Source organism: Prionailurus viverrinus, chromosome A1 (genome assembly GCF_022837055.1).
Source record: "Prionailurus viverrinus isolate Anna chromosome A1, UM_Priviv_1.0, whole genome shotgun sequence".
Lineage (NCBI taxonomy): Eukaryota > Metazoa > Chordata > Mammalia > Carnivora > Felidae > Prionailurus > Prionailurus viverrinus.
The window spans coordinates 180,101,673-180,118,091 of NC_062561.1; the positions used below are offsets into that span (position 1 = coordinate 180,101,673).

The 16,419-nt window shown below is 43.0% G+C and overlaps 1 protein-coding gene across 2 annotated transcripts in view; it reads right to left on the bottom strand.

Moving 5' to 3' along the window:
- Positions 1-16,419, bottom strand: part of DOCK2 (dedicator of cytokinesis 2) — a 422,335-nt gene that overhangs the window by 90,199 nt on the left and 315,717 nt on the right. For both annotated transcript variants that reach the window (XM_047853312.1, XM_047853320.1), the window contains exons 28-29: positions 4,263-4,361; positions 1,161-1,255 (exon numbers count right to left, since the gene is read on the bottom strand). In XM_047853312.1, the coding sequence (XP_047709268.1) occupies positions 1,161-1,255; positions 4,263-4,361 (194 nt within the window). The remainder of the gene's footprint in view (positions 1-1,160; positions 1,256-4,262; positions 4,362-16,419) is intronic.

The window sequence follows — 16,419 nt, forward strand, 5'->3', positions numbered from 1 at the left end:
GAGTCAGCTATGAGGCATACACGAGATAGAAATTCTCAGACTGTATCCAATGACAAAATTATTAATAAGTAAATGTTTAGAGTCTTTTCTCCTTGCCTCCCATTAAGGAGAATTTTGCATCTGCCTCTTCAACTTCTCTTTTTCTTTCACCCTCTAGGGATATTCCCATTTGCCAGTCAATTCTTGGTTTTGCGATATGGAACAAAGGCAATAGGTAGAGACAGACAACAGTGTAGAGTGAAGGCCTTTCATTGGGTGGATTTAAAATAAATATACAAAGCCAAAGGGAAGTAAGTGAGGGGAAAAAAGGGGAAGGGGCCAAGAGGATCCAATTTTAAAGGGGTTTGTGGATAAGGACTGAGAATAAGATTCTAAGAGAAACTTGAATAAAGCATAGGATGTGAGAGATACTGAGAACCACAGAAATGGAGAAAGGGAATAGCAGAAAGTATTGTTGAGTCTTATCATTTGAATTTCATTTGGATGAGATGATACTATTTGAGAGATAATTACTTTTCTTTAATGTTGTGCTGGGTTATGTGGGATCTGAATTATACTTGGGTTATACTGGTATCCTATGAGATGTTAATAGAAATTATATACACACAGAGAAACATACATATATGAACACCAAACGATTCCACTAACAAATAAATTTGTGAAATTCTGTATCCTAAATCCTCCAGAGAATTCCATGAGCATACTGAAGGCTCTAGGAAGTCCTGCAGCACAGAAATCTTTTCAAAGCTATTTAATCCAATGCTTCCTAAATTTATTTCACTCTGTGCCACAAAATATATTTAATTATTTTGAATAAATGTTAAAATAATATAATTTTAATAAGGCTGACCTTAAGGTCTACTGTCTCGAGAGTTTAGGGAAGACTTCACAAAGCATGTTACTTTAACTGGTATTTGAAGAATGGAGAAGGTGGGGGGTAGCCAGCTCAGTATATAAAAAAGGCATGAGGACTAAAACATTTAAAAAAAAAAAAAAGAAGTTTCAAGATTGGTGTGGAACTCCTTGGGGTTTAAAGGTAGAAAGACTCTGCTACACTTTTTATTTTCACCAGGGAAAAGGTATCCCCACCTTGTCTCTACAAGTGCTCTTTAAACTGATTGCTGGGGTAAGGTAGCTGTTAGAAATGAGTGACAGCTCACCTGTTCTGAACCATACTCATGGCCATCCAATCTACAGGATACACATTTTTCCCAATGAGGTCCTTGAACATGATGAAGGTCTCCATCAAGAAGTCCTGAAATTGTAAACCGAAACACACCCGTCATCTTGTTTTGTAGGAACTCACTAGAAGTGCCCAGATCTTGTTGGCTGTTTACGTTTTTTCTTTATTATTTTTTGGAGGGTCAGAAAAGGAAAGGGCACAGCCTTTCAAATAAGTCCAAAGAAACCAACAGCAGTGGATTTTTAAATGGAAGCTTCAAGTTAGTTACCAGGAGACTGTTTCACAAATACAAGTGGAATGTGAATATGGAAAGTGAAAACACTCTCAAAACAAAGCACTAGCAATTCTGTCTTTGGGAAGAAAGAAGTAAATGCATTTATTGATGTTGCAATTTTATAATCATCTTCCCAGATATGTATTTAATACGGAAATACTCTATACTTTGTGAAGGCATCTCAGGTCATTTAGCAAACAATTATAAACACAACCATCTAATTATCAGTAGTATAAACACAGCTCATTCATATGTCACAGATACATCCATGGGCACATTACAGGAAACAGCCCAGGGACTCTTTTCCTCTCATTTGAAGAGGCTCAGAGTGGATCTCAACACACCCCATCAGATACTGATTGAAGCAGGCCAAGATTCTGCTCCATCTTTGGAGAATACAAATTCAAGACAAGTCCAAATGGCAAAGACCAGGACCACTGTCATGTGGACACTCCTAAGCTTGAGGAAGAAAAGTCATACGTCTGTATGCTTTCAGTAAAATTTAAAATCAGTAGGAAACCCACTCAGAGTTCTTTCCTTAAGCCAGTGGTTTCCAAGTTATTCTAACAGCAGAATTCCAGGTCCAAAGAAAATATTACCCAGAACCTAACATATAAAATAGATAAAAGTAGGGGCACCTGGGTGGCTCAGTTGGTTAAGTGGCCGACTTCGGCTCAGGTCATGATTTCGCAGTCCATGAGTTCGAGCCCTGCGTCGGGCTCTGTGCTGACAGCTCAGAGCCTGGAGCCTGTTTCAGATTCTGTGTCTCCCTCTCTCTGACCCTCCCCCATTCATGCTCTGTCTCTCTCTGTCTCAAAAATAAATAAACGTTTAAAAAAATTTTAAAAAATAAAATAAAGTAGATAAAAGTAGAAGAGCTGTGGTGTGTGTGTGTGTGTGTGTGTGTGTGTGTGTGTGTGTGTGTGTTTATGGTAGAAGATAGTGAAGATGGGAGGAATATAATTTGAAAATCACTGCTTTAAGCTAAATTGCAAAATTCTGGAAATGACATCTGTTCCTTTTCAGCAATCTTTGCTTCTAGGGAAAATTACCTCAATACTTTAAGTCCCAGTTTCCACATCAGCAGAATGGGGATAACATCTAACTCAAAGAGTTACTATGAATATTAAGTGCACACTGTCTAAAGGATGCTCAGCATAGAGCCTGGACCATTGTAAGAGCTCATTAAGTGCTCGATGATGACAATGCTGAGAATTATTCATCCTTGATATCACTTGGGGGAGTGTGGGTATCATCACAGGCTCATTCCCTTCTTATGGCAACAAAGCCTCTGGCTCATAGATGTAAAACCTAGCTTCTGAGTGAGAAGCTATAGCATGCTGTAAGGGTTAGGACAGAAGTTCAAATCCTACTCTGCCACATACTTCCTATGTGGCCTTGAGCAAGCAGATTGTAGACTTGTAAAATGTGACTACTAATCCCTATGTTATACTGTTGTGAAGATTATACAAGAAAGCATATATGTTCAACAAATAAGAATTCCCTTTCCTACTCTCTTCCCACCATTCTTTCCATTGAGGATCAAACATTAGGATCCTGATCTCTCTATTTCCATGTCACATGGCATAGAGAAATTGTGGAGAAATCCTGGGATATTTGGCTCTCCTTTTGTTTTCTTTTGTGTATATCCAGAAATAGGTTCTGTTTCTTCCCAATACTGCACCCAGTGAGGAGACTATCTCTCTGCTGAATGGCTGAAAGAGTAGGACATTGGCTTTCTAATAATTCCCTTTATATGGGCCACTCTCGGAGATTGGTTCAATTCTAGAACCCTTGGTTACTCTAACGAAAGTTGAAAGTGAGCCCCAGCAGCAGAATTCCTGACTGGCAGCAGTAAGGAGACAATGACAAAGGTGATTATGTTGAGGGCAAAGGGACTGCTACACCCTGGGACAGCCTGGGCTGGCCTTTATGTTGATAAGTCATGTGCTACAGAGCTATGAGCCTATAGGCTACAGTCCTGTGCAGACAGTTCTGTAACAAATGAGTCCTGAGAGGCTAGAAGAGTAAGGGGGTTCAGAGGCCAACTTCCTCCATGCATTTGTGATCATAATATAGAAATAGCTACCTTTTACTGGTAACTTAATATGTGAGAACTTCTGTGCTCTCATTAATCCTTCCCCACACTATGACATAAATAATATCATCCGCACTTTTCAGATGGGGAAACTGAGGCTTAAGAGGGGTTAATTTGTCCATGGTCACATAGCTCTCCAGGACAAATCCTGGATGCAAATCCAAGACTGTGTGACTAACACTCATGCTTGTAAGCCCCCAAATGTCCATAATTCATCAATAAACATTTGTTGCAGCATATTTAGACTGGACATTCAGGTTTCACCTCTGACAGGGACTGAAGACATCTTTCAGAAGTGGTATATACAAGCCTGAATGGAAATTAGAACTAGGAAATCACATGAATGTGTTTGTAACTTAGACACACACATGCACAAGGTCCACTGGGACATCTTACTCTAAGCTCTTTTTTTTTAAATTTTTTTTAACGTTTATTTATTTTTGAGACAGAGAGAGACAGAGCATGAATGGGGGAGGGTCAGAGAGAGGGAGACACAGAATCTGAAACAGGCTCCAGGCTCTGAGCTGTCAGCACAGAGCCTGATGCGGGGCTCGAACTCACGGACCGCGAGATCATGACCTGAGCCGAAGTCGGCCACTTAACCGACTGAGCCACCCAGGTGCCCTTCTTACTCTAAACTCTTAAGAGCCAACAGTGTGGCATGTCTCCCCTCCACTGCCCCCCACCCCAGCATCCTGTAGACTCACCACAAGTTCAGAGCTGGTCTGGAAGGTCTCAATATAGAAGGAATAGTGCTGGTCACCCATCTGGTTTAAGATGGCTGTCATACATGCCACAAAGTGACTCTGTAAGAAATAAAGAAAACTGCCATGAAATAGTGAAGAGAGAACCATGAGACTCATCTTTTTCATTTCCTTGACTTCAGACTGGAAAACACTGAACCATCTCAGGCAAGTATAAAAAGTCCCCCAAGGGGATCAGCAAGTGAAACTTGCCTATGAAGAAATGTCTCCTTATGGTTCGTTTACGGGCTCGTTCTTCCAAAAAGCATTTATTGAACACCTATTATGTGACTGGGACCGTAGTGGGAGCTCGGATACAGAAGATAGGGCCTACCTATCACTTCTACAGCTGCTTGTACTTTGGGAAAAGACCACTGAGTTGGTGTCAGGAGATCTAGTCTCTATCAAGATCCTGAAGACAGTTTGATTTTCTGATAAATAATTTTAATATCTAAGCCCCAATTGTTTTATCTGTAAAGCAAGACAATAATCCATCCATTTCAACCCCCACGTATGTATCAAAAAGATCAAATGACTCCTATAATGCTTTGAATTCACTTATTTTCTCTATAGAGGGGTCAGTTGTTAAACCATCATGACTCAGTCAGTGAGAAGCCAGTAGCTACCAGTAACCAGCACTTGTTAAGGGCTTTGGAGGATAAAAGAAATGAGAAGAGGTGGTTCTTGCTCTTCAGGAGTTCATGATCTAGTTGGGAAAGGAAGGTTAACATCCATGAGGGAAAAAGTACAAGACCTTTAATCTGCCAAGCAGACCAAGTGTCAGAGGGATTCAGACAAGAGAGAAATCAATGCAAGGACTTGGAGAAGAGGTGGGTCTGGAAGGATCCATGAGATCAGAGGAGCAAGAACCACATTCTTTCATGCACCAGAGTACATCACCATACCCCTTTCTGCTTTACCCTTCCAAATTGTATGACTCTGTATCAGGGTGTATTTTCTGTTTAGGCTAGTATGTGCAAGCAGCATTTAGGAATATCTACTCTGGAAACCTTGTAAAGGGAGTACCAACCACAAATCCACCAGGAGAGAGGAGCCACTCAAGGTTGTCTCCTGCAAGATTCCAATGGGACTGCCATCTTAGTCAAAGGAAGTCCCACTAGGTTTGGTCAAGGGGAGGCTTATGGAAGAGGGCCTGCTCAATGTGATGTAGGTCTTTCCAGGGAACCTTACTGCTAAAAGGTGTCAGACAAATGGCATACCAGAGTGGTGGGCCTGGAAGTATTATGTGTGAACCAAGAAAATGGGCTTGGTATCACAAACTGCTATCTTTGTTTAGAAAGACACACACACACACACACACACACACACACACACACACACACACACAATACATATCCTTATACATTACAGCTTTATAGTTTACAGTAGTGGAGGAACAGCCTCAATGTCCCAAGAAACGCCTTCTGTGTTCCTCCACAGGAAGTCTTTTGGATAACTGAATGTCCTCAAGATCACATTCCTAAAAGTAACTCCCAGAGATCAGGAATCTCATTTGCTTCTAGGTTTTTTCCAATTAGGATGTTAGGAATAACATGCTTTCCCAATCAGCAAGACCCACTGTAGAGTTTGTGGGGCTCAGAACAAAATGAAAATGAACAGTCCTTATTAAAAATTATTCAGAATTTCAAGACAGCCCCAGTGCCCATTCTGGGCACCAGGCAAGGTCATACACCCGTGAAGCCAGCCCTGCCTGCCAGTGACCACCACCACACTCACACATCATAAATGTTTAGAAAACATGCAAAGCTGGCAGAGAGTGCAAAGCTGGGACTCTTGGGAGCAACAGTGAGGACACTATGTTTATGCGGACCTGGAGCCTCTACACTGGAGTGAGCTGTCTTGGCCATCCAGGAAGGCAAATCCTCTTCTGCTCAGGCCCCCAGGGGGTGGTGGTGAGTTTGTGAAATTATCAGTCCTTTTCAAACGAGACAGAACACCACCATCTCTGTTAACTTAAGCAGGACCCACTTAAACCAAGAAAGAAGATTTATAATTGTGTATCCCGCTGGCCAGGCTGGATGCCAGGAAGGAGAAATCAGAGAGTTTGAGAGGTGTGTGTGTGTGCATGTGCATGAGCGTGTGTGTGCGCGCACACACGCATGTGTTTCCTCTACTCCCTCCATCTCATCTCTCCTCTCCTCAAAGATTTCAGCCTATGACCACTAGAGGTCTTTTCTTTTCACATGGTAGCTGCCGAGCAGTTTGTTCGGCTTTTTATTTATTCCTACGTGAGCAGACCCACTACACTTCTTGCATATAAACAGTGAAAATTACAACATAAAGGACTCATTATTCCTTCTTTTGGAGTAATTCTGCTGCTGGCCAAAGCCTGGCTCATTTTGCAAGGAAAGGGAGGACATCTCTGCAGGTAATTCTACTGCTTCAAGGTAAGAGATTTGGGCAGGTTTTATTTTTTATGATCCATGATCCTCTAAGAGAAAATGCTATCGCCTCTTGGACAATAGTTTACTTTTAAAGCTTTGGCTTAAATGAGTCCTGGGATCATGAGCTTGTGTGTGTGTGTGTGTGTGTGTGTGTGTGTGTGGTTGTGTGTGGTGGAAAATCTACCATTGTCAGAACTGCAGGCTGCCCCAAATGCATAGATACGGAATGCTTGTTATTTCCAATGGCTTGATTTGAATTTGAAGTGGGGGAGAAAAGCAAAAAAACAAACCTCAGAGCTCAAGTTGCTTGGGATTACCTTGAAAAGGCTGCATTTTCTTAAGCCTTGTTTAGAGAAACTTCCATGCTTCATTTTAAAAGAAAATAAAAGGGGAAGGGGTTCTACTCCCCACCGAGAGAGAGTAACCATTTTACGAAAGGATCCACTATTTTTTTTATAAGGACTTGCTCAGTGTGTTACAGTCCACCAATCAATCAAAATTACTTTTACCGGCTTGTTCATTTCTTCCTTCTAACTACCACATAGAAAAACCCAGCTCAGTGCCTTACGGTACGATTTGTAGTGCAATGTGACTGAAGTTTGGACAAGTTACCTGCATTTGGCTGTTAATGAAAAATGACAGTGTTTTCCATCCGACTAGAAGCACCCCCTTTTTCCTACTATGATGTCTAGCCCACTTTAGTACCAAATCTGTCAGAAATCACACCAATGTGACCGACTGATTAGTGAAATGGCATGAGATGCCAGCAGCAGGTTTGCATTCAGAACAGGTTCCCCTCTGTCATTTAAATTAAAAAACAAATAACAAAGCAAAACAAAAAAAACAAAAACAAAAACAAAAAAAAAAAGGAAGAAAGAAAGAAAGAAACCAAACACTCTGTCACATAATGATGGAATGATGGGATAATATTATGCCTCTCTGACGTTTATCCCTTTTTCAGTAATATCCTTAACATGGCAATCCACCTCTTAGCTTCCTGTCCCCTTCCCTTTTTACGAGTTTGAGACCTTACTTCTACATCCACCATGTTTTAAATGTTTAGAAAGAGAGAGGAATGGGGTGGGGGTGTGATTCACTAGCAACTCAGATACTCCTAACATTGACATTGCTCAAACTTTATAGTGTAGGAGCCAAATCTCCCAGTGCTGTTGGCAACATGGAAAAGCCCGAGTACTGCATGGGGGACAGCAGGGTGGAGGGATGCCCTTCAGTCCAAGCTAGGGAGAATCCCCCTCTTCCCATCCGTGGCAGAAATGGTATAGGTGACATATATTTACTACCAAGGCATGAGGCAGCCACTCATCCATAGCCAAGCAGCATGCCAGGTGCCTAGATGGGAAATTGCTTCTTAAAACAGAATAGCAGGGGGACCTGCATCTTAACTCCCAGAGAGAAATTGTATCCGAGACGCTGGCACAAATCAGGCAGAGTCACCTCGGCTCCGTTCGGGGCGGTTGAAAATGTAGCTAATGAATCACAGCATGGAGAGACACGGTTTGAAACTAGGTCAAACGTGTAAAAATAAGTGCAATCATCACAGGCACTTGGCTGATGAGGGGCTACTTAACGCCTTGAGTGGCAGGGTTTATTTGCCACATAGAACCCTCTTCAGCGATCCGAGACAATCAATCCTCTTAATTAATTCAGCCCATCAGCGTGGAGAGAAGTCTTGCACACCTGGGAGAGAGCTGAAGCTCCAAAGGGAAACAGCCAGGGTCTCTTCACTGTGTGATGGCAAGAGAGAAAAAGAGAAACCCGGTATCGTGTGATTAATATTAATTAGCTGGGATACTAGATGACTGGGATCAGGAGAGTAGCCCTCCCCAAATCATTTGGCTCCTTTGCATAGAAAAATCATCATCGTCGTCGTCATCATCAGCAGCAGCAGCATATTGATAAGGCCGATAGCTGGGTGAACATCAGTTAACTCAAACATATCTATTTAACCACCTCTAACGCAAACACACCTACACACACATACACACAACAGTCAAGCCCCCTGCAGTGCTGAGTGGACCTGGAAGAGGCTATCAGTTTGCCCTGCCTTGAAAAACAAACAAAACAGGGGGAGAGGGGCATGGTTGCTGTGGATGCGTCCCCCACTCACCTGAGATTGTGGGAGGGATGAGCTCACAGAGGGAGAGAAGCAGCTAACTTTGGGAGCTTGCTACCTAAATGCCAACATTACTACGCGATACCAGCTGGTGACACGTTGCTATAGTAACTTCAAATAATGTGCAGGGCCAAAATAAAATAAAATATAGAAAGCGCCAAGGAGAGGAGATGAAGGAAAGTTTTCATACCAAGGGAGGCTCATAGGGAGATGAAAAGTTCTATTTATCAGGACATTTATTTCCTTTGGAGGCTAAGAGTGGCCAAATGTCATTCTCAGGTTACTTCTCCATTCACCCCCACATCTGCCATGTGGTTATATAACAGATTTTATTCCTGGGTGGAATTGGCACTGTCTGTGTGGTGGATCCAGGACCGGAAGTGGGAGGCTGTTGTGTTAGGAGAAACAGGGACTCTAAAACCCCTTCATCTTAGAGCTTTGTAGGCTACTCAGAGTTACAGTTTGTAGTGATTTGGGGGGAATCTAGTGTATTGTTCTGTCTTAGCAACCATCAAGTCTGGGCACTGTGCTAGGTGTGAAGGTGCAGCAGTGAGCGGGATGGATAAGGCTGTGCTCCAAAGAGTTTACACCTGGTTCTGCCAGGATGTAGAGCATCAGAGGGCCTAGGAGCCAGCCTACCTGAATTCAAATCTCAGCTCTATCTCTTACTAGTTGTGTGGCCTTGGGCAGGGTCTTGTGCCTCAGTGTCCTCATCTGTAAAAGGGGATAAAAATATTCCTTACTTCATACAGTTCTGGTGAGAATTAAATCAAAAGGCACTTAGAATATAGAAAGCCCTCGATAATTATCAGCTATTATTATTATTCTCATTGTTGCTGACTGTGGCTAGGGAAACTATGCAGATTAGCCAACTGAAATTCCTGACCTGGAAGAAGGATATGATGAGATCACTTACCCATGACTGTCTGTGGCCACATCAAGTGCTACCAATAACAGCTTAGTGCCCTTTGACTCCGAACATGCCTTTGGTAAAAAACATGCCCAAAGTCCAGCTGTCAAGTATACTGAACATGTGCCTCTTGGACCAGATACGTTGGGAGGTTTCTTTTATTTGGGGACAATTGCAAGAAGGTAGGAAGAGTCACAATAGCACCCAAATTGTTCAAAAGCATGAAATACAACTGTCTTCATCAAAAATGTATCCCCCCAGCTGTTTGGCTTTAGGATATCCCTGTCTCTGTGTGCAGTGACATTCTTTGGTTACCCAGGGATCCTGCTGTGTGATAGAGTAAACCAAGTTACCTTCTTTCAGGGGAAGCTTCTTGATGACACCCAGGGTTTCATGTGGCCAGCTCCACGTCAAAGGCACAACATCACAGGAAAACAGAAAAGTGCACTTGGATGCCATATACTCTGGATATGCCCTGACACATTATATCTGTACAAGATGACAACTAGTGTTGAGTTATCTGTGTGCACCTCTGCCTGGTGCTGTGGGCATTAATGATGGCTCAACTACTCAGCATTGCCAGGGCCAGAACTGCAGGTGTCTCCTCAGAGAGCTAGCATCACTCACAAGGAGCAGGAAGGGAGGGGTAGACAAGGCTGCTTTAAATCAAGGTTGGAAAAGAAGACTGAACTGGTAACATACTCTTTCTTTGAGACGAACACATTCTGATCCTGGTGGACCTGTGCCTATGGCTCTGTGATGTGGGTCACTTTAAACCATCCAAAGGATATAGTGGGATCCCAAGGGGGAGGTGGATGGCAAGCAAATTCCATTCATTCATTCCTTGTGCTCAGGACTCTACATTCATCATGTCACTGATTCATTTCAACAAACTCATGAGGTCAACTTTATACCCATTTTATAGATCAGAAAAGTGAGATGTATGGAGGTCAAGCAGCTTGCCTAGATAGACATTTAGTATATGATGGGACAGGGATTAAAATCTGAATCTTTCTGACTCTAAAACCTGTATCTTTTCATAAATCCACTGTGTCTCCCATGTCAGCACTGTCAGCTCACCGCGGGAGAGATTTTTGTCCATTTATTCATTGCTGTATCACCAGTCTAGAATTGAACTTTCACTTAGTGTGGGTTCAATAAATACATGTTAGATGAGAGACTGAATTTATTCCTCATCTCTAAAAGAATGTTATAGGGACCACCCTGCACACACGAACTCTGAAAAGTTAGGGTCATGTGTAGACCACCTTTGCCTTGGGAGAGGCCAGAAATTAAAGAATTTTTGTTCTGCTTTTGAGTGTACTCCATCTTAAGTTATATTTTATCAAGGTACAGTGAGATCATTCTTTCACACATTCCTTAATTCAACAAATATTTCTTGAGCACCTACTATGTTTCAGGCTTGGTTCTAGCTGCAGGGGATACAACCAGAAATGAGAGTAACAAGATTTGTTCTTAATGAGCTCTTATTCCCATTGGATAGAGGGCCAGGGATGGAGAAACACAGTAGAATGAATGAATAATCAAGTAATATTATTTTAGGCAGTGATATCTGCTACTAATGAAATATTACCCAGCAATGAAATGGGGATGGAGTGAGAAGGAAACTATTTTCAACAGGGGAGACAAAGGCAGCCTCTTAGAGAGCTGGCATTTGAATGGAGATCTGAATGATGAGAGTCAGTCATGCAAAAATCTGGCAGAACAGCATTTCTGGGCAATTGAATAGCAGATGCAAAGGCCCTGAGGTGGATGTGCTTGGAGTCCTGGAGGATCCCAAAGAAGGCCAGCATAGCTGGAAGGTATGAAATGAGGGAAGACACTATATAAGATGAGGTCAGAGAGACAGGCAGAGGCCAGATTCTATGGGCCCTTGGGGGTCAGAGGCAAGCATATGGATTTTCCTCCAAAGTGCAGAAGGAGGCCATTGATTCGAGTTTTAAAAAGCTCACTCTTGCTGCTGTGTGTTTCAAGAACCCCTCTTTAAAGAGATGGCTCCCATGTCTTACCACATAAGCCCATCTCCAAGACACTGTATTGGACTTATTCCCACGGTCATGGGTCTGTGAAAAGTGCAAGTTGTTTTCACTGTTGACTTTTCCTTATTCCTGGTAGTGTGACCTCTTTTCGGCAAATGCTTCTCACTAAATTATTATTTTATAGCATACTCTGTCCCTCTTTGTGCAGGCAAGAGAGTGGACTCTAGTTTTATGCGGATCCCATCTATCTTCAAGCTTAGTGGGCTCATCTCCCTTTTATTTGGAGCTGAATGAAGGGGAGCCTGCTCCAGTGGCTCCCAGTCTCTGATTAAAGCCATTCCCATCTGTGGGACCTGAGAAACCAATGCTTGCTGGGAAGGAACACCCGCCCAGTTTTTAATTGAACAGAAGATTTTTTTAAATGTTTCTAATAACATTTGTGGAGGTGTGGGTGAAGTTCACAAATGTGATTGCAAGAATAGTTTCAGAAGCATGGATTTATTCTCGGCACATATACCAGTGATGGGCCTCCAAATCTTTGCACTGAATGCCTCAAGAAAGGCTGTGCAATACTGGACAATACAGTATTGTCCTCAGCTCACTTCTCCCTGGGAAAAATCAAAGCCCTGAGTATCACCAGGATGTGGGCTCTGGATAAGTATCCTAAGCAGCCCCTCACCTTCTTCTACAAACGTGTGCATCAAGGTTATGTATGACACCAAGATCAACCTCCAATAGAAAAAAGATTCACAAAAGGATACTATGTTTCAGGCAGGAGGCATTGTGGGGTAAAGGACAATAACTACCATTTAAAGGGCTAAGCCTGTATCAGGCACTTTTTATAGGACTTTTTATATGGTTGTGGCAAGAGAAGAAAAGAACTGGAAGAAGGAGAAGCTAATAGTAGTCGGACATTTATGAGTCAGACACTAGGCTAAAAAGTATAGTGATGGTCACAACCACCATCAGTTATTGAGCACTCGCCATGGGCCAAGTGGTATATATGCATTAATCCTCCCAGTATCCAGGTGATCTTGATAAAACCACATGTACTTTACAGATGAGAAAACCGAGAAGCAGAGAGGTGACATGACTTAGCTAGATCAGCCTGACCCCACGATGCTTTTGTTTTTCTTAGAAAAAAGAGAAAGACATTACCATTTTGTAGACATGATATAATCTTAGTGACACGAAAATTAAGCAAATCCTTAAAGTACACGAAGAAAGGAAAAGGGCATAACATTTTACCTCACTGTGCTCCCTGCCTAAATAGCCTTGAATATTAAGAACATTCAATATTCCACTCAATTTAATAAACTTCTCGAATACTAAGAAATATTCTAGATATTTCCTATGCCTATATAGAGATGGAAGGATGGGTGGATGGGTGGATGGGTGGATGGATGGATGGAGGGATGGATGGATGGAGGTAGCTTGGCATATGGGTAGACACAAAGCCACACAGACAGAACTAGCTCTCTTCATGACTGTGCCCTGTGGTTTATGAGTCTCCCATGATTTTAGGCTCAAATGCGGATAAACACTCGATCTTCTGCAGTGCTTAGGGCATTGAAGGCCAAGAAGGGTTCAGAGTGGAACATCAGTGCCATGCACTTGGAAATATATCTGGTTTCCCATAGAAGCAGTTTTCCTAGAAGGCACTAGACAGGGAATCCTAAGTCTGGGAGCAAACACCAGTTCTCTTCAACATGCTCTGGAACTTTGGACAAGGTACTTGATCTCTCTGGCCTCAGTTCTCTCATCCCTGAAAAAGGGGCCAGTGCTACCAACAGCACTGTTGTGAGGAGTAAGTAGAAGGCAGGTGCAGGGGTCCTGTGTAGAGCCTGGCACACCAGAAGCACTCAGAAAACCTTCTTGCAATGCTCAGCTTCAGCCCCCTCTCTGGTTCACCAGAACAGTTTGCTGATCAGCTGAGGAAGTGTGGAGTTAGCTTTTGGTTGACTTGTGGAGGATGATTTAAACCTCCCTGTGGACCTGAAGAGCTGCATTGCGGATGATGATTTATACAATCTCTCCCTGCCCTTTGTTTCCCTTTACAAAGTCTCCACATTTAGATGAGAGGAGGGGCAGGCAGACAAATGTGTTCACAGACAACCAGGCAGCGAGGCAAGAAGGTTTTCAGAAGGGATGATTATTTTGTGGATAAAAGGATTGCTTAGTTTACCCCTTGTGTTTACTTCACAAGGAGTGAAGAAGAGTAAAGAAGATCTCTCTCCCACATTGCATTTTAAACTTCAAGCCCAGCTTTCCAACCAGGACTCTCCCTGTGCCTCCCCAACCTCCCCCAGATAGGTCGAGTTGTCCCTGCTGCAAGTGGCCTGCTAGTCCCAGCAGAATCCGGTACTCAGGTCTGAGTATGATAATAATGGTTGGGTGTGTGTGCAGGTGGCCTCTTTGCAACACCTGCCTTGACTGCTTAACTTTATAGGGCTCAACCAAAGCAATGACACACTGATGGTTTAATTATTAATTCACATTAGGGCAGGATTTTCTCCTTTCCCAGCTAATCCTCCACTCCTTATTCCCAATTAATCAATCGGTTAACAAATATTTACTCAGCACCTATTATCTGTAAGGAGCTGTATCAGGTACCTATGACACTCTGAAGATCTCAGAGTACTAGGGAAGATTATCCCTGTCTAGGTAGCTTAGCTAGCTATCATTTATCTATCTGTCTATCAATATAGTGGTTTTCAACTAGGGCAATCTGTCATAATTGGAGGAGAGGGGAGGTTGCTAGTGACATCTATTGCATAAAGGCTAGGAATGCTGCTAAACACCCTACAATATACAGGCCAGCCCCAACAACAAAGAATGATCCAGCTCAAAATGCCACCAGTGCTGAAGTTGAGAAACTCTGATCTGAAGAGAGATATATGTTATGAAGCCAGATGACAGGTGCAAAATGAGTGCTATAAGTAAAGCTTTCTCTAGGCTTTTAAGAAGTGGAAATGACCTTTGTGGGTAGGGATGTTTAGGGAAAATTTCACAGAGTATGTGGGGCTTGAGGAACTACATGACTGAAAGGGATTAAGCTAAAAATGGGAAAGGACATCTTAGATCTATAGAAAATACATTTCATTTTATAATTTGATTAATTTGATTGATCGGGAGTAACTGCCTAAAAGAGCTGTGTGGGGAATGATTCTAAGGCCAAGTCCTAGCTCAGCAGGAAAGAGTGTTGATTGATTAGTGATGTCTGCTATAGGCAAGGGAGGGGGAGGGATAGTGGAGATGCTGCGAAATTGCTGTCCCACTTTTGTATGTGGAACAGGATGAGGAAAGACGCAGAGGTGGAAATGAGCAAAGTGTTTTGGTATAGCAGAAGTTCACAGAGGGAGATCACGAGAGAGACTAGGAGGGACAGACTGGAAGGGCCTTGAATGCCAGGTTGAGAGCTTTGAGCCTCAATCTGCAGGTAATGGGATGCCACACAGGCACCTGCCTACTGGGTTGCCTTCAGGACAGTTCTGCTGACAAGGTCTTGAGAATGAAAGACAGCTGCCCAAAGTCCTTGCTCTTCACTTCTATAAAGAGAGTACTATTTCATCTGTTAACAGTAAAAACTGGCAGAATCATCATGCTTGGGCTTTTATGAAGCTGATTCCAATGATGAAAAAAAATCCTATGAAGCTGAACTCAGAGATAACTGTTTGAAAAGCTGACTCCAAGTGTTCACATTAATGAGCTCCCGTAAAGCCCTTTTGGATAGAGCATTCCTTCTGATGTCGTATGTGGAAAAAAAAAAAAAAAAGCCTCAAGGAGGAGGGGGCAGAATGGTGGCAGAATGGTGGAAGACCATTTCTGGGGCTCATCTGCCACTGACCTTCTGGTAAGGACACTACACTGCCCACTGATGTTGTGCTTCCCGTCAGCCCCCAGATCCCCGACCCACTGGCTCCATAGGCTGTTTCCTCTCTGCCCTGGGAATGATACCTCATTGATTTATTGGTTTGCGATTTTCCAAATGACATCATACTCCATTTTTTTCATTCTTTCCTTTTGCTCACCTCCCTCCTCTTAAATTCCCATTTGTCCCACTTCTACTTCCCTGTCCTTTGGAATGGTAACAACACCTTCCAATTACTCCTCTGCAGTCCGCATTAGCTGCTTGCTGACTCCTTCTCCCTGTCATCGTTAATAAAGGTGACACTGCAGCTTGGCGTGAGTGCAGGTCCGCCTCCCACCTGCCCCACCCTCCCCTCTCTTGGACCAGAAGACTCCCTAACCACACAGCCCCTGCCTTTGACGCTTTCTTCCTGTACCCAGCTCCCTTCCCTGTGTTCTAATCCACACTCAATTAAAGAAAGATCAAGTGACACAATAAAAATGCCATCCAGAGAGCTGGCCTGGTAATGCCCAGATATCAGATCAACTTACTACAACCCCATATCTACTAATTCTATCTAGAAAAAAAAAAAAGATGTCATAGTTGTCTGGACGGATTTGTTTTTGAAAACCCCTGCTGACTCTTTTGCCCCGGCAGGCCTGGAGAAATCCTAGCAAAAGTCTAATCAAAGTTAAAGCTTACAATTGGAGAGATGATAGGGAGGGTGCTCCTTGGGACTCCTTGCAAGCCAGTGTCCTTGCAGCACAAGGGGAAAGCTATGGACCAGGGAGATTAGGTGGCTTCCCCATGGTCACACAGCGG